Source organism: Ambystoma mexicanum, chromosome 6q, assembly GCF_040938575.1.
Source record: "Ambystoma mexicanum isolate Mex_15411 chromosome 6q, UKY_AmexF1_1, whole genome shotgun sequence".
Taxonomy (NCBI): Eukaryota; Metazoa; Chordata; class Amphibia; order Caudata; family Ambystomatidae; genus Ambystoma; species Ambystoma mexicanum.
Window position 1 is genome coordinate 1355518478 of NC_090937.1, and position 26073 is coordinate 1355544550.

At 40.2% G+C, this 26073-nt stretch overlaps 1 protein-coding gene across 1 annotated transcript in view; it reads left to right on the forward strand.

Moving 5' to 3' along the window:
• The window catches only part of STK32B (serine/threonine kinase 32B), a 2582157-nt gene that overhangs the window by 2112333 nt on the left and 443751 nt on the right, over positions 1–26073 (forward strand). The window contains exon 10 of the mRNA XM_069631970.1: positions 24052–24183. Coding sequence (XP_069488071.1) covers positions 24052–24183 — 132 coding nt within the window. The remainder of the gene's footprint in view (positions 1–24051; positions 24184–26073) is intronic.

The following is a 26073-nucleotide window of genomic DNA, read 5'->3' on the forward strand; positions in this document are numbered from 1 at the left end:
TAAAAGCAGTGGCTGCGAACTCTCAAGTGGTTAATAACCACTGAACAGGTTATCATGTCTGTTCTTGCGAGAGAGGGGCGCCCGCTACCTTTGTAAAATTATTTTTAAGGAACCTGGGATTGGTAACCCTAGGTCTCCTGGGGGCAACCAGACGTGGTCTCCCTCTCACTGTGCTTAGAGAGGCATCAGCTTCACCTCACTGATGATCCCCAACAAGGGTGAAACACGTGTATGGGGTTGCTGGTGGTACTCTCGTTCAGATTGGAATTGCCATTGTATTTCGGTGCTGGACTGCCCCTGGGCAGGACAAAGACTGATATGCAAATGGATATTTCCCATCTGTGAAAGGCACAGTGAGTAAAAGCAGTGGCTGCGAACTCTCAAGTGGTTAATAACCACTGAACAGGTTATCATGTCTGTTCTTGCGAGAGAGGGGCGCCCGCTACCTTTGTAAAATTATTTTTAAGGAACCTGGGATTGGTAACCCTAGGTCTCCTGGGGTCAACCAGACGTGGTCTCCCTCTCACTGTGCTTAGAGAGGCATCAGCTTCACCTCACTGATGATCCCCAACAAGGGTGAAAAACGTGTATGTGGTTGCTGGTGGTACTCTCGTTCAGATTGGAATTGCCATTGTATTTCGGTGCTGGACTGCCCCTGGGCAGGACAAAGACTGATATGCAAATGGATATTTCCCATCTGTGAAAGGCACAGTGAGTAAAAGCAGTGGCTGCGAACGCTCAAGTGGTTAATAACCACTGAACAGGTTATCATGTCTGTTCTTGCGAGAGAGGGGCGCCCGCTACCTTTGTAAAATTATTTTTAAGGAACCTGGGATTGGTAACCCTAGGTCTCCTGGGGGCAACCAGACGTGGTCTCCCTCTCACTGTGCTTAGAGAGGCATCAGCTTCACCTCACTGATGATCCCCAACAAGGGTGAAACACGTGTATGGGGTTGCTGGTGGTACTCTCGTTCAGATTGGAATTGCCATTGTATTTCGGTGCTGGACTGCCCCTGGGCAGGACAAAGACTGATATGCAAATGGATATTTCCCATCTGTGAAAGGCACAGTGAGTAAAAGCAGTGGCTGCGAACTCTCAAGTGGTTAATAACCACTGAACAGGTTATCATGTCTGTTCTTGCGAGAGAGGGGCGCCCGCTACCTTTGTAAAATTATTTTTAAGGAACCTGGGATTGGTAACCCTAGGTCTCCTGGGGGCAACCAGACGTGGTCTCCCTCTCACTGTGCTTAGAGAGGCATCAGCTTCACCTCACTGATGATCCCCAACAAGGGTGAAACACGTGTATGGGGTTGCTGGTGGTACTCTCGTTCAGATTGGAATTGCCATTGTATTTTGGTGCTGGACTGCCCCTGGGCAGGACAAAGACTGATATGCAAATGGATATTTCCCATCTGTGAAAGGCACAGTGAGTAAAAGCAGTGGCTGCGAACTCTCAAGTGGTTAATAACCACTGAACAGGTTATCATGTCTGTTCTTGCGAGAGAGGGGCGCCCGCTACCTTTGTAAAATTATTTTTAAGGAACCTGGGATTGGTAACCCTAGGTCTCCTGGGGGCAACCAGACGTGGTCTCCCTCTCACTGTGCTTAGAGAGGCATCAGCTTCACCTCACTGATGATCCCCAACAAGGGTGAAACACGTGTATGGGGTTGCTGGTGGTACTCTCGTTCAGATTGGAATTGCCATTGTATTTCGGTGCTGGACTGCCCCTGGGCAGGACAAAGACTGATATGCAAATGGATATTTCCCATCTGTGAAAGGCACAGTGAGTAAAAGCAGTGGCTGCGAACTCTCAAGTGGTTAATAACCACTGAACAGGTTATCATGTCTGTTCTTGCGAGAGAGGGGCGCCCGCTACCTTTGTAAAATTATACTGGTGTTCAGATTGCAATAGAAAGTATGGAGCTGGTGAGGGGAAGCACTAATACTGAATCTAATGTTGCAGGGTTAATACAATTGTTTGTTCTAGAATACTACAATTGTACAGTGTCTGAGTGACAGAACATTATGGAAGTATTGCACTTACTTTTTTGGATGAAAAGAGTAGGTTTCTTGTGAGTTCTCGTTCGTACTTCAGACGCTGCTGCTTTTCAGGAGAGTAGTCTTCACTGCAATTGTAAAAGAAAGAAGTTAGTAAATATGTGTGGTAATAGCACTGCTGTTAATGTAGACATAGATTTCTTTATTTTAGCAGTAGTAGTGCTTTCTGATAACTATGCATAGCATGTACATGCACCTTTCTTTGCCTATGTGCATTCTGTATATTTTATTTAGAATATGTTAGTAGAATGTGCTTTAGGAATGAGTACAATAGTAAGTGCATAGAGCACACTTGACTTTGTAAGGTGGTGTTATCGGATGTTAGGAGATAGAATAAATAATCATATGCTTTGTTTGCTATTTTTACAGGGTAAGTGGCAGGAACTGTATGGAAAAGTATGCAATGTTTGTATTTGGGAAGATGTGGGAAATAAATCAGAAAAATGTGATGGGGTCAGAAGCCTATTACTCAGTAGGTGATTACTAAGTAGTGGGTGATTCTCTGGTGCTTGGAGATGGGAGAGTGAAAGAAAGTAAGGGTTGCAAGGAAGGGCCTGGTGCTTGTGTTTCAGACTGAAGGGAAGGGGGGAGATGCTGTATGTCTTGCTTTACAACACTGTACATAGTTGTAGATGATGTGATAGATATGACTGCACATGTGCATAGTTAATGCTGTTGTGAAATCTAGAATGGAATGGGCAACCAGCTGGAATGAGAGAGCGGTGTAGATTGGAAGAACAGTTGTAGGGCAGTGGTGTTGTTTCAATTGCGAACCTTTCAAATGATACTGGCTATCTGTGTGCATCAATAAAGATGCATGTACTCATCCTGGCTGTGTGTAATTTTATAACACGCTAGAACGCCTTTTTCCATAATTATACTGTTATTTCTCCCATCTTTTAACATGAAATGACACTTTGTTAGATAGCTGTGTGTGTTGTGTCTGATTACTAATATAGTCATTTGTAAAGGAAGTTGAAATGATAGAATGAATGTGAAATGTGCAGAATGTATAGAAAGGAAATTGTATATACATCTTATGCACTATAATGCATTAAATGCTATCATGTTTGAAATGTCATTAAATATGTGGCAGTGGTTATAGAAATGATAGAATGAATGAAGAAAATAACAGTTTGCACATTGCAGTTAATAAAATGGGTACATAAAAATTTGGAGAGCAGACAAATTTGACACTTGATCATAACAGATGGGAGAAATTACAGTAAGCTTGTTTTATAGTTTACACAGGGTAAATGGCAGTTACTCTGTTTATATGCATTTATACAAGAGCTGCATATGTACCATACATGCCAATCCTCCCGATTTCAGCGGGAGACTCCTGATTTTTCTGTGAAAAATATTGTTATTTTTCACGTTCTACCGCCAAAAATACACCTATGTCCAATGCATTCTTATGACACAAATGTTGTCTCCCAATTTTTCAGAGGAAATGTCCCTCCAAGGTTGGTCGGAATGTTGGCATGTATGATGTGCTATGCAACAAATATTCATACCTGTACTTTGTGTTCATGTGTATGGATGTGCATGAATCTGCAAGTAGAAATGGAGAGTTTACTAGTAGTTGCTGTAGGGGCTTTGCAGTCACAGCGCAATTGTACTCGAAGTGATTAACAGTCCATCTAACATGCTGAATTGTGATGATGGAGTTCGATGTAGCAGTCTTGCATGTGATTGGTGGATGGTTGTGTGATTGTTTAACAGTATCCAATGAGGGTATGGTGCAGAGTGTGAAGTGGAAAGGGTAGAAAGACTGCCCCAGTGTTACTTATGCGCTCCGTGGACAGCACGGATGTTCGCAGACAGGACATGCCACATCCGGGGCTTCCGAGTATGAAATTGGAGTGTATTTTGAGGCTTAGCCAATCAGGTGTTGAGGTTTTGCTTTGTATTGAAGGGGCTGTGTGTAGTGAAGATGGCGGAGGTTGATAAAGTCAGGGTGGTATTGCTTGGACATATGTTTGTGAATAGTTTGGAGCAGTATGCTAAATCTAGGAATGTGGCTAACCATTTTGACACAAAAGGAGTGGAGGTGGTGTGGTGGACTGTGCCTGGTTTTAATTTGCAGGCAATGCTAGAAGTTTGTCAGGATATGACTAGGTATAATAGTTCACATGCAGTTGTTCTGCACGGTGGTGCTTTGCATTTGGGCTATGTCAGTGCCCCTACGTTGTTGCAAGATCTGCAAAACTTGGTTCAGGCAGTAATGAAACTACTTCCAAATGGCAAGATAATTTTTTTCTGGTTTGATACCTAGGCGAATATGGGACAATAGTTCTGTTTTTTGTCCTCCGCAAAATGTTGGTAGGTGTTTAATCAACCGAGGCATGTTTGCTTTTATGACTAGAGCTGGCATGTTCTTTTGCAACAATGAGAACTTTGACTCTGGTAATGTTGATTACTTTAAGGAAGATGGCATGTTGTTATCTTTTTTGGGAAATGCCATGCTGTTTGGAACCTAAGGGTTGCTTTGCAGAAGAAAATGTGAAGATTTTTGGAGAAAAAAAAAACACAAAATACTAAGTAAAAGGTGTTTCTGAAGCAGCAGCTGCAAAAAAAAGGCTCTTTTCAGAGCCAACCTCAAGGAGTAAATGGGGCTCACTATTTAAATTTCAATTCACTGCGCTCTGATTTTTCGATGTGTCTGCGACACCCGCGCTGTCCCAGGACAGCTGTCCCAGGACACTTCGAACACCAAGAAAGGGCTCCAAAAATTCCATAAAGTATGCAGATCACCAGGGACATAGTGTGGGACATGTGCAAGGGTGAACTTTTCTTGGAAAATACCTTGGATTACTGAAATAACACTTTTAGGTGTCCGGAGGCCCAGACAGTGTTTGTTACATTTAGCGCGGGTGCGGTCACAACATGACATCGAGGACACGTTGGAGAATGGGACGGCTGTCTTTAGGACACCAAATGCAAAGGGTCACGTCTACGCAGGCATGTAGGTATTCTACGAACAGTGTTCCAGTCCCCAAACTAATTAAAAATGCAACACACCTGCGGCGGACAGTTGTGAACAGGCATGATGTTCGTAGGGGCAAGGGTGTGTTACGCATGCGCGTGGGTGTTCTACGGACAGTGTTCAGGTCCCCAAAGAAAACGAAATGTGCATCACAACTTTGCATACAGGCGGACGGGCTATGTGTTCTACAGACATATTTGTTCTGGTTACTGACAATGCGAACTGGGGGAATGTTTGTATTTTGTATTTGTATTTTATTTTTTTGTACCACGCGCCAGGCCCTGGGGGATCCAGGCGCAAGAACTTGGAAAGCATGATTACAATGTTACATAAGTACCAAAACATATACATCTAACGTGTTCATCCTGTTTACAAATTTACATAATAACATTTTTACAAATATTTACATCAAGTACAAAAGAAGCATTATAATTTGTGATTTACCGTAGAGATAGTCGGATAATGTGAGTGCCATAGGCAAGGCACACTCAGATTTGGGAGTGAAGCCACATTTTGGTTTTTAATTTGAAGGAGTCAAAGGAAGGCACAGTCCTGATTTCTGGAGGAAGTGAATTCCAAAGCTTGGTAGCCAAAACAGGGAAACTTGAGCCTCCAGCTTTTTGGAGTTGGAATCTTGGCAGGGATAGGCAGTGTACCTGGGCAGTTCTTTGGGGACGAGATGAAGTATGCAGAGAGAGGCAGTTAGAGAGGTAAGCAGGAGCCTTGTTAGTCAGGCATTTGTGAGTGTTCTTAGGATACTTTATTTGGCATAGCTACGAACTTGCGGATGTCCTTAGTGTTCGGCGGACACCTCCATTTTTACTATGGCCAATTCAAACAGGTATAGTGTCCTTAGGACCCCCTCATTTTGGTTAGTTGCGGACAGGCGGACATCTTGTGTGTCCTAAGGAAACCTCCATTTTGATTGAGAACAGTGCAAACAGGTATAGTGTCCTTAGGACACCCCCATTTTGGTTAATTGTGGACATCCCAGACAGTCATGCTGTCCGCGGACACCCTAAATGCCTTTTTTAAAAAAATAAGACACAGAGGAATATACTAACAACACACTTAATATTTTATTATTGTATAAAATAAAAAACAATTATGTAAGAGAGGGGGAAGCAGAAACGGATACAAAAACAGGGGAATAAGGAGTTTGGACATGATGGATGGTAGGGGAGGAAGGGAGTGAAATCTCACCGTAACGTTTTTTCTTGCTGGGGAGTTTTTGGGGATAGTTGGGTGGGACATGGAGAGGGGGTACAGGTACATGTGGGACAGTGGTAATTAATTTATTCTCTTATACAGTCCTCCACAAAGTGTTTTACAAGAATGACATTTTTCATTAACAGATCCATTTTTAGCTCCATTAATTTCAGAGGATCTTCTAATGTCTCTCTTGGTATATTATGTGTAATGTATGTATGGTCTGTTAAAAACAAATTAAGTACACATAAAGTAATGGTTATTAATTGGTTTATATAGAGTAGTGTAGTGTCTACCATTAGTATCACTGTCTTCTCTCATTTACTCCTGAGTAAAATTTTCTTCCAGCCATTCCAACATACTAGACATTTCTGTGTAAAAAAAAAAACATTAGTTTTAGTGTACGTAATACAGACATTTTATAAATATATACAATGAATGTAGTGTACTCACTAGATTCTTGCTAAGGTTTGCTGTTACTGCTGCGTAGGTGTCCTGTTGATTTGTGCTGTGGATTTTCTGTGAGGTAATTCTGTTGGAGGCATATTTATTGTGTTTTGGCATATTCCACTATGTTGCATATGCTATGTAATTGAACTGTTACTGTCTTATATACACAGTTTCACTTCTTATTTATTATTTATTTATGTGCTGCTTTTTCGAACATGTTTATTGTTTTTTTGGATGATATAACAATGTAAGGTACCCCATGAGTTTTTGGATAATGTTGATGTTGTCTGAATCCGTCCGCGAACAGGTGCATGGTCCCGGACATCCGACCCACTAGCGCAGGTACGGGGTACAGTATGTTGTATGTCATATCTATATAAACTAAGGGCATCCTAGTAAACATTTATCAAATTTACATTATCTATCTATATTCAGTGAAAAAGCTCTGTTACAGGTACGTTATGGTTAAGTTGTGCTACTAAAAACCTATGAAATTCAGTGAAAAAATCTTTGTTAAAGGGATGATATGGTTAAGTTGCGCTACTAAAAACCTATGAAATTCAGTGAAAAAAACTTTGTTACAGGGACATTATGGTTCCAAGTAAAACTGAAAACCCCCTGAAATTCACCAGTTATGCTAACCTAAGCAACCATTACTCGCGCCACCACCGTGCACTGCTAAAAAAAACAGCAGTATTACCAGACAATCTTCATAAACTAACTGATTATCTTCATGCACAGAAATGATTGTGTGCTTCAAAGCTACTACTTCCCTATGTATAACTATCACATAATGTGACTAGACCATAAGGAAAGTAGTGTGAGTACATTGTGTACAAATATGAGCATATCCAGGGAAAGTATAGTAATAAAAAAACAGCAAAACTATAAAAAAGTGTTCATAACCATACTGACCATCTTCATACATTAAAAGCATTGCTGTCTTCCAAGTCTGTGTTTTCCTCTATGTATATGTTCCATATGCTGTAAGTGAACCCCAAGTGAATTACTGTAAGAACTTATTTGAAGTATAAGTCTATGAATATAGTACTTTTTGAATGTTTAGTTCCTGACTGTTACTGGCCTAGATATGTCAGTAAAGGAAAAAAGTGGGAGCCAGAGATGTGATGTCTTCAGTGATGTCATTAATGACATTTGTTATGTCATTTTTGAAGTCCTGGGTGTTAGTTTTAGCAGTGCACGGTGGTGCCGCGAGTTATGGTTGCTTAGGTTCCCATAACTGGCGAATTTTAGGGGTTTTTCAGTTTTACTTGGAAGCATAACGTCCGTGAAACAAAGTTTTTTCACTGAATTTCATAGGTTTTTAGAAGCGCAACTTAATCATAACGTCCCTTTTAACAACTTTTTTTCACTGAATATATATAATATGTTCATGAGACTGTTGCTTCCGCAGTCGTTGAGAAGCACTCCCCCATTCTTTAAAGATTCCTCAGGAAACCAAATGAACAAATGTCTTCTTTTTATTCAATAAATGCGCAGCACCTGGCTAATATTAAAAATCCACTAACACCGTGGCTCTCCCAAAGTGTACGCCTCACACATAGCAAATTTGACACATTTCACGGTATCCTTACCGCTTGATCACAACAAGTGATTCACATACCCATTCAGTTTAAAATACTCCATGTGACATGATGTTAGATACAGAAAGAGGACTAGTTGCCGTATGTTTTTTCTATATGGCATATTGTCGGCCACCTTTAATGAGTCCAACTTAACTTTCAAATCCAGATGTAAATATTAACATGCATAGTGCCAACAGTCAGTCTAAAGTGCATTTTAGAAACTTGATTGATTTGTACCTTATATGTTTCTTACGCATTAATTGTCAATACTACATTGCGTTTGTCATTACATCAAATCACGTGCATATACATATGCTCATATCTGTATCGTCTTGGTATCACAGTCTCCCGTTAGTATGTCTATGGCATTAGTCTAAAGTGCATAGTGGGTCTAGATATTCCTATGTCATTAGTATAAGTTGCATAGTGCTAGCAGCTGATTTAAAGTGTATAGTGCATCTGGGTATTCCTATCTTTGGAATTATCCATATTATAAAGTGCATAGTGCATACTTTATGATACAAGTTTGCTCACACTATTTCTAGACGAGCCTGTTGCCATGATATCTCATTATTGGACATGTATTTTAAATCTAAAATGGAGACCGGTTTATATACCATATAGAAACAAGTGCAAAACATTATTTAGATGTAAGCAATGATGACTACCGAAAACACATGCAGTTTACATGATAAATCAGTAATGCCTGTAACATATATATCAGAGGAAAGGCCTGTGTTTACATTTCTGTGTAAAAAAAAAATATTAGTTTTAGTGTACGTAATACAGACATTTTATAAATATATACAATGAATGTAGTGTACTCACTAGATTCTTGCTAAGGTTTGCTGTTACTGCTGTGTAGGTGTCCTGTTGATTTGTGCTGTGGAATTTCTGTGAGGTAATTCTGTTGGAGGCATATTTATTGTGTTTTGGCATATTCCACTATGTTGCATATGCTATGTAATTGAACTGTTACTGTCTTATATACACAGTTTCACTTCTTATTTATTATTTATTTATGTGCTGCTTTTTCGAACATGTTTATTGTTTTTTTGGATGATATAACAATGTAAGGTACCCCATGAGTTTTTGGATAATGTTGATGTTGTCTGAATCCGTCCGCGAACAGGTGCATGGTCCCGGACATCCGACCCACTAGCGCAGGTACGGGGTACAGTATGTTGTATGTTATATCTATATAAACTAAGGGCATCCTAGTAAATATTTATCAAATTTACATTATCTATCTATATTCAGTGAAAAAGCTCTGTTACAGGTACGTTATGGTTACGTTGTGCTACTAAAAATTGTGTAAAGCAAGACCTTTTCAGAGTGTACATTTATTATGTGGTGTATTTTCACTTAATGTATGTTCATAGAAAAAAAATGTTGTAAAGGATCTTGCTCCTTTTATGTGGAGGAGTAGTATCCTTAAACAAAAACTCACAGAATCTGTTGAAAATTCAACATAGCACACACAGCCAATTGTCTTGGATTCTACTTAGGGTTTTGGACTCAAATATATAATGTTGAGGTTTGTCAGAGTGATATAGTTCAGCATGAGTCGAAGTAGACATGATATCAAAAAAATAATTAAATTGTAGTCAAATGAAGTTTAAAACATACATGAAGAATATTATTTATATAATAGATACCAACAAATATTACAATAAATACTTACATGCTACATAGGTACATTTAAAAAAATATATTTTGTTAGAGAAAAGTGTTTACTGAAATGAATTTCTGTCTATATGTTTTTTTAAATGTATATATTTTCTTAGTGTATGCGACTTGACGTATGCTGTTAAGGTGGTATCCCTGTCCTGTGCCTTTTCTGCAACTATATGTATGTTATCATTGTTGAAATACATATTTTGTTTGCCTGGAAGATGAACTTGAAGTCTTATTGTTGCATGGGTAAGGCACAACACCATCTAGCAGTGATAACATGAAATACATATGTTGTTCACCTTGAAGATGAACATGAAGTCTTATTGTTGTATACAGATGGCAACAGCTCTTTCGAGTGTTGTTAACATGTTAAGTTGGCAGGACGACTTCAGACAAGCATACATCTTTTATTATTTAGTATGATATTACTAATAGGTAAGGATACAAGCAATTTACACAAAAATACATTACACTGTTTGGAGCCTTTAGATGTCCCTGTATCCACATGTTTCGTTCTCATAGCCATCACTATGGCTCAACATGTATTAACATCTAACCTGTGTTCAATTGAATATTTACCCCGTTTTCTCACATATCTCAGAATTACACTGTTGAGCTGCTGCATCTTAATACCAAATTCTTATTTAATCATATTGTATGATTATCAACATGAAAGTCCCATCTACAGCCAGTAAGCAGATAGCCCAAAGCTATATTTAATTAGAAGCTATGCCTAGCAACATGTAAGGCAGAACTAGCCAACAAGGCCTGGTGTGATATAGTTATAGCATCAAAAGAAACAAATTCAAGGATATTTTGGGGAATGGTTACTAAGGACCCCGGGTACATGTTCTCAGCTTCAGGCATAGTATCAAATGTCAAGGACCGGGTCTTGACTGAGCATTATTCCACACGCTATGACCTATGCGTTTTGGTTGCTGGTGAAAAATGTCCTTTGTCTCAAGCTTCAAATGTAGTAATGATTTGCCTATTCTTTTATATACACAGTTGAAGAGATTGGCTGTGCCATAGCAGCCCAATCACGTAATCACTCACCCTATGCTGATGGTATTCCTGGGGACTTATTTAGACATTTAGCTATATTTTGGTACCCATTTCTAAAAATTAGTTTTAACGCTTAGCACCTGGACTTTTAATGGCTACCACTCTAGCCATAAGTACCTGACTTTCTACCACTTTGAGTGTAATTGGTTGTAACAGCGCTGTGATGCCAGACAGTTTTGTGTGCTTTATAAATGTAAAATAAATAAATAATGATTACAATGGCCACTGATGTGGAAACAAGCAGTCATGTTTGCAATATTTAAAAAGAAAGGTCTTGAGGGTTATGCCTGCACGTTTTAGGCCTAATTCTGTTTTTGACTTTGAGTTTTAAATGGTTGATAGGGCCCATTTGGCTAAATTAGAACTTTTGGCCAGTGAGAATAATAATAATATATTATCCCCAATTCCAGATTGGATTCTGAAACAGTCTGGGGATGAATTAACAGGAACTTCATATTGTGTTCTTTATGTCACAGTCCCTCTACAATAAGCATGAGCCTGTCTGCCGTGCCTTCATTACTTCAGTACAGCATTTAACAAGGTAACAGGCTCAAACTATGGAGAATGTACACAATCTGAAAGGCCAGGAGTGCATTTTAAGTGTTATGACCAAATTCACTAAGATACCAGATTGCGTGTAAGAAGTGAATGGAATGTTTTTTTTTACATCTTATTTAATGAAATCTGGAGTTTCAAGGGGTGTGATTCTTCTGGTACCTGCATATGCTGAGTATACAATCCTCATACCGCATACTCCCCATCCCTTGCATAACATACTTAATGCCTGGGGGTCAAAAGGATCAAATTGCTCAAGTTTTATTCTAATGCTAGACTAACAGCAGTGGCTACGGAGTTTGATTATTTAGGCATCCGTGCCTCCTATGAGCTAACTGTTGACTGTCACATTAGTAAACAATTATTTTACATGCAACAGGCACTAGGTGGTATCAGCAGATTTGACAAGATGTTTAAATGCAACCCACCGTGATGCAGTTATGAGTGTATAGGGCGAAAGTCAAGATAATAGCGAAATGTGGTAATTCAATCTGGTGGTAGTGAGATGTTTCAAGGTTATAATCCAAGGAAATTCTTTTTTTGTTTTTTGTTTAATAAAGAGCTTTGTTTTCCTAGTTGGTCACCGAATTATGCAATGCATAGCGAGGTGGGGCTTGTTTTCTTTCTTTATTTTTTTTTTTGTTATAGAAGATGAACTTAAAGTGGAGCCTGCCTTACAATGGTTAAGAGTTTAGAGTAACCACAATGTCATAATGTGCCACCATATCCTTTAATCTATATGTAGGAACCCAGGCTTGTTGCCTATTCATCACATGGAGGATCAATGTTTAATAAATCGTGCTAAACTTAATTGCCTACCCCTGAGATAGGTAACGACTAATTGATCATTTCTAAGGAGGAAAGCTGTTTGCTGTCTCATGCCTAGCAATAACCTTTATTGCATTTCATATTATTTTGAACCGCTTATGTTTATATTATGACAAATGTGCTGTGGCCTGTTATAAAGGGGGAGCACAGTTTAATCAATTCCGGCCAGCATTATACTGTTTACTAAGTGTTTATCAAACGCTAATAGGGTAGGTCTTATTAACTCATTTACTGAAAACTTGAAAGGGAAGGACAAATCTTGATGCAGCATGATTAAGCAGTTTTTTTAGGCTTTGTTTCTTTCACCTTGTTTTTAACCAAGTTTTTAGTTTCTCATAATGTATTTGCATATTGTGTTGCATATGTTTCATGGGATTTGATTATTCTGAAATACACAGGATTTGTTTGGATTTTGATAATCAAAATGATTACACAGCTTGTTTTTATCACGAGAGCAAATAGCTTCCCATGGTTTCTTTGAGTTGGTTGTACCATAACATTTGACTTTTAATTTACAGTAATTGCTCTTAAGCTCACATATTTGATAAACATGTTTTCTTGACCCTGGAGTGCATCAGGTGTTCTTCATAATAATAGCACATCATCTGCATAACTTTAAATAGGCTCTCCCTTACCTCCTATTCTTGCTGTGAGTTCTTCAGGGAGGGTGCTCAGTGAATTGGTGTAGTGTTTGAAAAGGACATGGGCTAAAACATACCCGTGTAACACACCCTTCTCCACACAATGGATACTATCATCTCATATTCTATACAAGTTCTGATTCAGAAATCTAGTGTAATCATATCAGGACAATAGGAGACACAAATGTAACCAATGCCCAATGACTGCAACAGCCAATATCAGGCAACTTCATATTATCAATATTTGATGCAGTGATGTTCCTTAATGAAGGGATATGATGCTGTAGTTTTAATATATTACTGCGGTTCAGAAAGGGGCTATCAGCTGTAGAAAAGAGCTCTATTATTTTGACCATTGTAACAAAGTTGCTAATTGAGTGCTAGACAGGGGGGCACACCAGCCAATTCAGGCAATAGGTGGAATGGCCTTGGACACCTTCTAGGGGGGAACAAGGGGACTCTGGGAATGTAGTTGACCATTGAATAAGGCCTGGGAACAGATATGGGGATGAGGATACCTTGTATATGACATCTGTACAAGGAATGTGTATGCACAAGCACGTGAAAGGGGAGACCCGAGGTAAACACACTCCTTGAGGACACCACAGGTTAAGCATCACCCAGAAGGCCTGCCTCAAACACATTATCCATGCACCACGGCTTAGGGAGAGGGATGCTGAAATCAAGTTGCACGTCTCCAGCAGACTATGGTTGCTGAGACAGAACTGGGTGATGTACTCAAGGTCGGGGAGCCAGTCCCATGGCTACTTGTGGGGGCTAGGAAGTTGACCTGATCTAGAGGAACACTCACACTGTCTTAATTACCCTTCGGCTAGCAGGTATGGGAACAGTGAGGTGGAATGGGCTGCAGTCCTTGACAAACCAATCAGACATTAAGATTCCATTTCCCTGAGAGTAACCAGCTCTCAGAAAGTCCACAGTGTTTTTGAAGGCTGTTATCTTGCAAGTGCCATTTGAATGTCTCCCTTTCCACTAGTTCAGGGTGCCTCATGTTCCTTCCACTGTGGTGCTGACCAATGGCAGATGAATAAAGTACCAGAAGTCAGCACAAATATTGTTTTACTAATTGCAAAGTTTTTGCGGGAGAAGTGGGAAGCAATGTGGCACCACATAGGGAGGAGGTGAGCTGGGAGAAGGCAGATCTGTTTGCTCCAGTCATGTTTGACTAATGTATGTTTAACTAAAGGGGTATGAGGTATTTTAACTAATAACCTCTGTGGGAGCTGCAACACTATGTACATTGTATTAGCAGTAAAAAAATGATGTTCGCTGTGTGGCAGTTTGTCAGCTCTCATCAACCACTTCTGTTCCACTGTTCTGTTTTCGGGCTACTTGTGTCAATTATTTATTACAAGCTTTCAGAGGACTCCTCATAAACCATTGTGCCCATTGGAAATGCAGCCCTAGGAAAATTCCCTACATTATGATGCAGATTAAACAGGTCTCTATGGTCAAATGGTATAATTATTTTGAAAAGCGTTTTCGACCCAGCAAGTGGGTGCAGATACTGTCCAGCAAGATTTGACTGGAAAGTCCTATTCCCGGACATGCACTCCAAGGCTTGATCACCAGAATTGAAATGCGTTCTGTAGGTGAGTTTATGAGCTGAAGGATTTGTACAGTATAATCTATGTGTAGTTAGGTAGCATTGATACTAACACTTAGTATTGGGCATAATAAGAGGTGTAGCATTGGGTACTAACACTTAGTGTTGGTCAAAAGTGTTCTAGATTTGTCAGACCACTGGCTGTAAATGTACTGCATGGCAACAGGTACATTAACATTGTAGACGAAGGGCCAAATCTAACCCTCATGCCCCCACACAACTCTACACGAGGACAGAGAAACAATAGATGTGCCACGCTCTTAGCCCCATCACTGCAGTCATCAATGTATCGCAGGAGTGAAAAGCAGTATTCTCTTAGACAACCATTTAGACCATACCCAATTGATGATTTGGACGACATGGAATTGAAATCGAACGATCAGGTCGACTGACTGGAGACCGAGAAATCAATGACATCATCAATGACATCACAAAGTAGCCACGCTTGTACACAAAGTACATATCCATCCATTATTTATCAACTTTTTCAATCATTACACAAATTCATCAAAAGGCAATAGCATAACAAAACAAAACAATACAATACACATAATCAGCAAGATAAACAAGCAAAATAAAAATAAAAAGGAATTGTTACAAAATACATTCTTTTAAAACAACATGTTTAAAAGAAAAAAGCACCCTTAAAAATTTAATGAAGGAAATATCATGAATGAGTGTGCTATAACTTCACATAGAAAAACCTAAAACTTTAGTTATATCAATGTTACGGGCTGTTTAAGGAAACAGAGCAAGCAAAAGATGATTAAAAAATATTCATTTCACCTTAAATTATCAACATCTGTAAAAGAAAATGTGTATTTAAACTCCAGTTTTCATCAGAATCAGTTCAAAACTAATCCTCCAAATTCAAGGCACATCCATCCATTCATGTAGCTACACTTACCTGCACTAGTGTATTGCATATAGGCATGACGCACATGCCATGACCCACTTAGTCAGAGGAGGAACACACATACATATTTCTATATTCAGATCTTTCGCCAAAACTGAAACCACAAGATGCATCAGAATTCGTATAGATAGCTTGCATTTGCTTAAACTGCTACTAACATTGAGAAGCCATAAGGCACACTATAGAAGTTATAGGCTATCAGGCCCAACAAGAAAGGACACAACATTGAGAATCACAAACAAGCTGACATAATCGCCGCAGCTCGAGGCAAGCAGAAACAGGACACCCAGTCAAGGACAAAGGGGAAGCAGGAAAATTCCAGCTACCAAGATAGTGAGCCACCTGCAGAAATTCAGGCTGAAATCCTCATAATTACAGACGAGAGGGCTTCATTTTGTGGTCTCAACACACGTGAGCCGGACAAAGAAGACTCTTTGCAGAGAACCAGATAAAATAGGTTTTGTTAACTGACCGCACTCTAACAGACTTGGGCAATCAGAGAATAGCAACATTACAGAACGCTTTGCACCTCTATGTTCTTTCTCATTACCTTGAAGAGGGACATTCTAGCTCTGAACTGTCTGGGATCCCAGTGTTGGGGGGACACACTCTGTACAATCCAAATTCAGGTTTAGCAGGGGAATATAATGTGTTGCAAGGGCCAATGGTCTATCTGCAACCCTGCAACATTGTAAATGAGTGCTCATCGAGATGGTGCTAGGGGGGCCACTGGACATGGGAAGCCAATCCCTCAACTAATGTATTTTCTATATGTATCTTACCCAGACCGACCAATACACATAGTCCCAGAAGGGAACCTGTATTTAATTTAATTTAATTTTAATTGTATTGTTCATTTATAACATGCTTAATACCAGCGAGTGGTTTCTAAGCACAGGATCGGGAGTCAAACCTGTGTTGCGCCGCGTTGTCTTGCTTACAAGACAAATGCTTTGCCCCTAAGCTATCCTCCCTTGTCCCTTGTGACATCACACTGAAATAAAAGTTGGTGACACATGCTTAGCAGCTGAGATCTCTGGACAAACTTTGATTTTCTGGTGTAATCCCTGTTTGTTTTCTAATAAATCACTGTAACGTTGTCCTATGGCTGAGTCCTCCGTTCTTGTGGCTTGAAGTTTCTGATGGGCCCAAGTGTGCTCTGCTTTTATCTGGGGAAACTGAGGAACACGGAGGGACTGGTTGTGTTCCCAGGGAGGGTGATCAGATTGTGAGCATAGAGAAGGGCAGTCGGTCCTTATGACATGCATTGAACTGTCGTACGGTATGGCAATTGTATTACGCTCATTACCAACACTGAAGATACACTTGCAGAACCTATGGAAAATATGAGGTACTGTCAGGAACATGATGCGTTCCTAGGGAGGATGATTCAGTTGTACACCTCCATAGGGGTATACTCGCCTTATGATATGTATTTGAGCTAGCATATTGTTTTCATACTAACATTAAGAATACATTTATTTACCTTAGACTTTCATGCGTCAGCATGCAGGATCTAAGGTGAAAATCATCAATGGAGGCCTTTAAATAATAACACCATCTATGAGGGAATCCTTCTACCTGGATGTAAATGTAAACGCTTATACTTACCATGAGTCAGCTCTTGTGGATGATGACACACACGCTCAGCGTGATGACAAAACGATAATATATACACTTGTATACACACACAGTATTTGGCTACCGTTGTTATTTATTGAGTCATTGGTGTAATGGACGCAGGTCTTTTAGCTAAAATTAAGCTCACAAACTTATGGTTGATTCTAATATTTATACAGATGTTGTTGACAAACATGATGAGTGGGTCTGCAAGCGCAATGACATCCTCACACTGCCTACACGCCAATATAAATGATGGCAATTTTTACTGCTCTATTTTTACAGCGGGAGATTTTACTATACACACTCTAGAAGACTGCTGGTAAAGCTTATCAGGTTTTCTGCTTTAGAGCGAGTCTGCACTATGTAGGGTTCTTCTTTAATTATGTTCTGAATTCTTTTTAATCCACAGCATTTGGCTTTAAGCGGGATTGACCTTATTCTCCTTACCACCCTGGGTTTACAGACTCTACTCTAGGGTGCGTAGGGGGTCCCTGACCTCCTGGCCTTTTACTTTTATTTTAAGGATTGTACTCTTTAATATGCTATTGGCAAACTCAGTAGACAGAATGGATATTCAATTTGACTTCCTTTGATTATAGGTGCTGCTACCACCTACGCAAACTAATCCTAGCTACTGCTTTGTTAATTTTAAACTGAGATCGCCTCGCCTAGCCGATACCATTATCTATATAACTATACATAAGACATGAAGTAGGCTAGGGAACTTGATCAGGCTCTACTTGTTGCAAGAATTAGTATGACTCAGGGATTTCTCTTTAGTTTATTCATCTAACCGGAGTTGACTCTCCCCTGAGAAGGTACACCATTTGGTGACGGACAGTTATTTACACATCATAATAACTGTGTAGCAAATTGTTGGTTTGTATATGACATGAGGTTGTAAATTAGATACATATATGTCTGAAGCAATATAGGAGAAGTAAACTAACTCTATACAGATGCCCCGGGAGGAATAAGGGCCGTTGGGGGGTGGAATTATGGTGTACTTTTTGAGAAATGGTTGTGATATTCATAAACTTCAGATGATCTAACTGGTTATGATATTATGTAAAAAAATATATATTATTTTTGATTTCTTTATAGAATTGATGTGAAAATGTGCCCCTGATGAAGAGATATGTGATCTCGAAATGCTTTCGGCCTGATGAATAAATACTTTTGATAGTCAATGAATACTGCTTTGGATCATTTTGATAAAACAAGGAAAAACTATTTTTTAAAATATTTTTGTACTTTATCATGAAAGATCATATTGATGCATTTTATATCCTAACAATTTAATAACTTCTACTTATTGTTGAAATGTATACCCTTAAATCGTTGGCTCATATAAGTGTTTGTGGGATAAGAGTTCCCTATTAGGGAACTTGATTGTGTTCTGAAACTGCTAGTGGACCCCGGCCATGCTGTACAACATTATCAGTTTCAGAAAATAATGCAAAATTGAAAGCTGAACAGCAGTGCTTCACAAGGCAGTGCATACAGTGTACAGTGTTACAGCACAATAGCTCTTGAAGTTTTCTTTGTGTGAAGCAGGAAGGAAGAATAAAATGCAAAATGCAATGTTATTGGGAAGTTATTTTATGCAGAATACTGTCCAAAGGTCATTTCAGCCAGGTGCTGGAAAATTACACTAGCAGAATCAGAAGTGGCAGGATGGATGGAGGAAGATTCTGGCATGTGGTGTGACAGGTGACAACAGGTGACACAACGGAAGAGGCTAGAAAAATGGTAAAGAAAATATACGGATACATATGCTAAAAGGCGGTTTTCAATGAGAGGTTTAAAAGAGGGAGAAAAGAGAAAGGAGGGTTTGATTTTCAATCTTCTTGGTGAGACTGAAAGGAGAGGGCTGTCCTGCATAGCTGTCTCTGGCGAGGTTTCTGGGCTGGGCTGGGCTGGACAGTGGTGTAACTGCAGAGTGAGTTCTTTGAAGGCCGTATTTCGAATCTGGGGCAGTGTGCAGGCAGAAACGGGCCGAGTCATACTTGGCTGAAAGAAGTGCCTGGCAAGCCAAGTGTGAGGTGATCATTCCAAAAAGCAGAGAGCTCAGTGTGAGTATAAATAGGTTGACAATCAATTAGGACCCCTTTCTGCAGGGTATTTTAATTGACAAGGTGTCAGAGTAGACAAGAAGGCAGAACTTCTTTAGTTCTTCTGGTACCAAAGGATTAAAAATGTAGCCAGAATCTTAAATATTAGCTGGGGGTTTCATCATTCATAATCTCATAATCTCATAATTTCATAGTCTTTCTACCAAACCAACGTTAGGCAAGGAAAGGGGAGAAACTGAGAGATGAACGTGTATTCACTGTGCATTGCTTTCTTAGCCAAAGAGTGCCAGTTAGGATCTCCCAGGCTAGAGGGAAAATCACTTATATTTGAATTGCTGTGCTGACCCAATGCAAAGTGTTTATTCTTATAGATTGTGTTTTCCTTTATTGTCACATGTGTCCAATGCAAACACTTACCACAAATGTTTTCATGTTTACAAAATATGAAGTGGTTTGATTGCCTATCTGTTCTTTCTGATGAGTTTGAATATAAAAGTGCATAACTGTGAAAGTGTGTGGTGGTTTTTAATGTGTCTAGAACCTGTCCTACGTCTTGCATCCAGAGATAAATGGTGTAGAACGTGGCAAAGAGAAGAATCAGGACTTCCTTAGTCCTACAGTTCTAAGCGTGGCTTGACAGCTAGAGGCCGGAATGGTATCACCCTCCCCCACTCAACAACCTGTATCCGTTTGTCAAGTGGACCCTTTAGTAAATGGGCATGATTGACGTCTTCTGAGATACCACATTGTACATACTATAGTGCACAATGTGTTGGTGAGCAACCCCATGCATTCAATCATGCAGGAAAACAAGTGTCAATGGGAATTGATCAGTCAATAGTAAAATGGCAGGCACGGGTGCCTTTCTATTACGTAAAGCCATGCCAGGACCCATATACTGATGTATTTGCCAGCTGTTATTTGTTGTCATGCCTGTTGAAAACACAAACAGAGTGTATGTTTGTGATATGTTGCTGTTGGCTTTGTCTGGGTTCATGCCAATGCATGCAATACAAGCTGAATCCTTCCCTTGGTCATTACAGACACACAGTTACATTCAGGACCTAATCTATGGATCTTCTGACTTTTCTGTAGGCGAAAGGTGAGTCCTGCAATGATGTTCCATGTTGGAGTTCCCTGCACAAACGTTGTGAGGTTTCATTCATTGCAATGTTCACTCTGTACAAGGTACATTAATCGTGGTTTCTACCAGTCTTTTTTGTATTGCAGACGTCAGTGCTTCCCATTGGTCTGTTGTAAAGAGTTTGCATGTCCTTCTTGTCGAAGATACCATGGTCTACATGCTCTATATTTAATTGCATGGATGTTGAACGCATTGTTGTGTGCGTGATTTGAATCAGTGGGATTGTGGGTTGTATATATATGCATTGCTTTGAGCCAATTCCAGAACTGCAGCTATAAGGATTTAGAAAGGATTGAATTTGTAATGATTTCATACAGTAGATCGAATGATTCTGGGCATGTGTGCCCTGTGTTTTTGACCACTTGTTGGGACTTACCTTCTTGCTACTACAGTTAACACACTTCCATCATGTATTGCATTAAGGTTCTGCTTTGAAGAGAAATTCAATTGTTCACAATGCCTTTCTACTCACCTTGCTTGTTTGTGTTTTCAGGTCTTGTGGTGGTTGTACTGTTCCCTTAGCTTGTTATTTCATTGTTTTAATTTGTTGTCAGTTATAGCTGTTTTTCCTCCTCCTGTAAACCTCCTGTGCTAACTACCGAGTTATAAAGTAGGCAATATGATCTCCTCACTGTTTTCAAACAAATTGGAGTGCAGAGGTAATCAATCCATTCAGTTGGAAACACATGTTGATGGACTTTGTGCTGATACAATTTTAACATTGCTTTCCAGTTTAAACATGTACTGCTCTGTTCCTAGGTAAGACCATATTAAATAAAGCATTCATGGGGCAAGAATGTATTGACATATTTGCTGACACATTTGGCCCAGGATTCTTTACAGAAAACAAGAGATTAACAATTGTGCAGAGGCAATGTGTTAAACCCCAAGCTGACTAAAATGTTATCTTCCAACCAAGTAAAAGTCCATAGTGATCTCAAAGACCACTGACCATAGAATAATTAATTAATTGAATTAAAATATGTTGTTGAAAATGTCAGTAATAAAGGACGACTAAGCAATGTGAATATTTGGATTCATTAAGGATATAAAAAGTAAATGTTATCCTCAGCATTCCCAGCACAACATATATAAAAATAGATAATGTACTAAGCAGTGAGGTAACACAAAAACCACACACAGTTACTCTTCATCAATTCTATAAGTCACAAACAATTCATTGGTATCCTGTTCAAGACAATTTTATGTAAAGACATCAGGGGTTGGGTAGTTTGTACGAGGATAACTTAATACATGAGCAGGAATTTGTGGAATTTGATTGTTGGCAGTACTAATGTTTATTTAATGTTGGAGCTTTAGAATGCACTACATACAAAACATACAGAAGTAATGAGGAGTAGCTATCAAGTAATGGACAATGTTCAACCAAAGCATTTCAGGGTACATCTGATAGAATATTGGCATGACGTTTGAGTTGTCTATGGTGCCACATAAAAGTGGAATACACCCCTGAGTTAACAGCTACCCAGCCACGTATTTACAATTGTATTGTGTGCATGGCCTCTCTTGTTTTCATTGTTCACCACCTGAGCTGTTCCCATGAATCAGTATTAGAGGGGTTTGAAGTTGAAGGAATGAAAGCATAAATGGTTACCTCTGTCACCTTTCACTTACCTCCTAATACCAGAAAAATACTTGATATATTGTCTCTTTGAATATCTTGGGGATGCAGAAAATAAGCTACATTCGCCTACTGAAAGAACAAAGAAATTGACTATGGTTTGCAAAATCATGTGCTGTTACATTACAAAATTACTTTATTGCAAATCAATATTATAGAAGTCATCCACAAATAGCCATGTCTGGGTTTAGGTGCTTAAAAAGGGGGAGGGATCATTCACAGGGAGCAGAGCACATATGTATTATTAGTAGCAACTGTAACGGTGTAGAAGAATGACTCTGACACATAGGTGGCATATGTGGGGATATAGACTTTTATTCGTCAAATTAAAGTAAGAGAAACACTAAATTTCCCTATTTCCAAGAAGGGGATTCCCTGCCTCAACTAAAAATCCAAGGTGTCTGTCAGGATGTCTGTTAAAGTAAAAGTGGAACCATCCTTTGTCAAGAAAACCCTACTTCTGGCTCTTACACTACAAACTAATACATAATGAAGCACTGTGCTGGTCCCAGGAGAAGGCCTCCCTTCTTCTGGGTTATTGTCCAAGTTCCACTTAATGGGTCCTTAGTGGGCCAAGAGCATGCCTCCCTTCTCCTGGCATTCAGTCTTTAACAACCTGCTGGATTGACTCCATGCACTGGTCACAAAGTTCAAATTAAAGTTCTAAATAAAAAGCCTTGCAGGCCAATCCCTGTCCCCAGGTATGTTGGACCTTCTTCCCAGTCCATGTTGCCAGGAGAATGACTCCGTCTCCAAAGTTCCAAAATAACAGTTACTTCATGAGCCAGGAGAATGTCTCCCCTCTGCGGGCATTTGGTCTCAGTCTCAAATTAGCCAGGGGGAATGACTCCTTTCCCCAGCCTTGTTAGACCTTCCTCCCAGTCCACATTACCAGGGAATGACTACCTTCTCCTAGTAGTTATGATATAGTCTCCTGCTATCAGGGGGAATTACTCCTTTACTCCGGTCTTCCTTTCATTAGGTTTCCCACTTACAACACCCAACTCTGAGTGTTGTGAGGGTCCATGACCTTGGTTTCCCTCTTCTTCTTTGGTTTGCTCCACTTGGTCCACTTCCCTGCCAAGTACTGCCATGACGAAGATGATTTGTATTGCTCTCTTGTATTGGATCCTCGACCCTTTTTTCTCCTCTTCTTTGGCTGGGCCCATTTTGTTCACTTACATGCCAAGTAGTACCAGGAGAATGACTCCTTCTCCAAAGTTCCAAAATAACAAGTACTACCATGAATAAGATGATTGTATCACTCTCATGGGTTGGGTCCTCAACCCCAGTTTCTCTTGCACTCTTTTTATGTCCCATTGGCGGCTTCACTTCACTTCAAGTACTGATATGAGGAAGATGGTCCTGTTCGTAATCCCGGTAAAGGGTGTGTGCCTTACGCACCTTTCAGCCCCTACAAGTCCCTGAGCCTCTTCCATTACATTCTCTGCACCCGGGATGTGTGACTGGTTCTTTTGGGGGTCCTTCTCCTGCTCGGAGTATTGCATGGGCTTTTCCGCATCTCAGTTCCTTTGCCTTGTGGATCTCCTGCCCCGCCCTTGAAGTGACGGGTGGACACTGCTTCCTGCATTCAAATCACCATCTGCCAGCCTCCCGGTACTGTCTGGACGCTGTTGGGGAAAGGAGTCACGTTGTCTTCTTGACTCTCCCTCGTGCTTCACAGGAGTGTGGTCCTGTAGTCTTTCTTTCTTTGGCAATTAGCACCAAGATGCCTTCTGGTCTTGGTCTGCGATCCTTACTTTTATTTACATTACATTACATATGTAAATACCTATAAACATTATTATGAAAAGCAATGTATATGTGATCTGTACAATAACTATATGCTCAGCAATAGCGTGTTTGTATGTGTTACACTGAATATAAATGTCAAACGCGATACCTAAATAACATGTGTTGTTCTGGGAATATTCTGACGGTTATTTTACCTTTTATTTTAACAGAAAGGACGACTTAACTGCGATCCTACTTTTGAATTAGAGGAAATGATTCTGGAATCTAAACCCCTGCATAAAAAGAAGAAGCGATTGGCTAAAAACAAATCCAGAGATGGTGCTAAAGAAAGCTGTCCATTGGTAAGAAGGACTCGTCATTGAGCTGGTTTAATACGTGCATACTGTTGTGTATTACACTAACAACCGACATATGTAGAGGGCTAGACAGAGAGGATGCCCATATCTGCTGAACCCATATGCATGCATTAGTAATAGCCGAACCCCGAACCCTCACCCATAATGATAGGCTCACAACTTGTTTCAAGTGTTGGCAATAAAAAGGCCGTAGGATATTATTGTACAGATATGGGTTATGACAATAACAATATCACATATCATGATGGTATCATACTTTTGGGCACCGGGTCCTGAGGTTACCCCCTCGTACCCGTGCCGCTTTCTTGTGTCCCACGACTTGTTGTGGGCACCGTACAGTGCCTTGTACTTCTTTTTGTTCTTCTCCCCTTTTGTAGGGTGGGTGAGTTCTGTGGTAAAGAAGCAAGAAGATTTGGAAGATACTGAGTAAACAATGAACCTCCTGTTTGCTTGGGTCCCCGTTCAGGGTCCACAAACAGATTATGTTTACTCTGAGCATGCTGCTCGCATTTATAGGACCCAGGGAGGCCCTGGGTCTTTGCTGTGTGTGTGGTGGGGGCCGCTGTTGTCGCAGCCCCCGGCCGGATAGCCGACTGTCTGACCCCCTGGTGGGGGCAGATCTTTGAACTTGGGCCCCGCCTGATGGTTGTTTCCTTGTGGCGCTTTAGCACCTTGCTGTTGGGAGGAAGGGTGCGATGACTGTTCCCACCTTACCCTTCCGTGGCTTTTGTGCTGCCGAGACTGCGTGTCTCCGTAGCTGGAGGGAGAGGAGAGGAGCAGGCACGGGGGGTTGGGGCTGCCCCTCTCCCAGCTGCCGATGGTAACAGCAGTTACCCTGCCTCGCTTGTGGGATACCCATGCAGCATTGCCCACACTTGTGGCTATGGAAATGGTCACGTACACACAGGATGATGAAACAACATCGCATTTTGTGACATCTGGCAGAGATAAACTGACATTTACCAATTAAATTTAAACGATTACGCTGTAGTCAGAGTGCTGAGAGAAGCACTGGCCAATTCTGGCAATTACACTTGCAAAGGGTAAATGCATTGTAAAGTTACTTACTTGGAAAAAACGTTTTTAAACATTACAGACTATATTATTCTAAATAACATGTGGTTAATAGCATGCCACTTGATACTTTCTGAGTCATTATTTGTAATATTTCATCCTTTATACTGTACTTTCTAGGTATTCAAAGATGAACACATATTCATTGAGAAAAAGAAAAAGATAACAATTTATATGTAAAACTGCATTAAACAGAGGTATGCTTTTTAGGACTGATAACAGAATTGTTACTTTAGAGTACATTTCTGTTGTAACTTGAGACGCCTGTCTTTCCTTTCCTGCCTGAGAACGCCTGAACCTTGCATGGGATTGAATTCACTGGGTGGAATGTTCCCCATTGGTTAGTCCTGAAACGGGTATGCAATGATCCTGTGTTTGAATGTGTACTGCATATGTCCTAAAGAGTAATGTTTTGTTTTCCTAAATCCTGTAATAACGTAGCCATAACTTATAACAGCCTCCAGAATATCATCGGAGTATCCCTACCTTCGTTGATTACAGAAATTAGGCAACGATGATCTAAAGCATCCCGGATGTAGCTCATCACATAATGTTAGGAACATATTGTATCTCACGTCTCGTGGTGCTGCTGCTTCCCATGGAACTCTCTGAAAATCATGGCCTGAGGCAGGGTCACAAGACTGATAGGAGAGACTGCTGGAGGCGAGAGATGTCAGGTGCCTTTCTGCACAATAAAACCAGAAGAAACCTGCCTTGGCTCCTGTCCACCGTTATTCCTCAGCATATAACAATGGTGATGAGATGCCTCCTGAGTGCTCCCCTTTGCTGAAAGGCATCTGG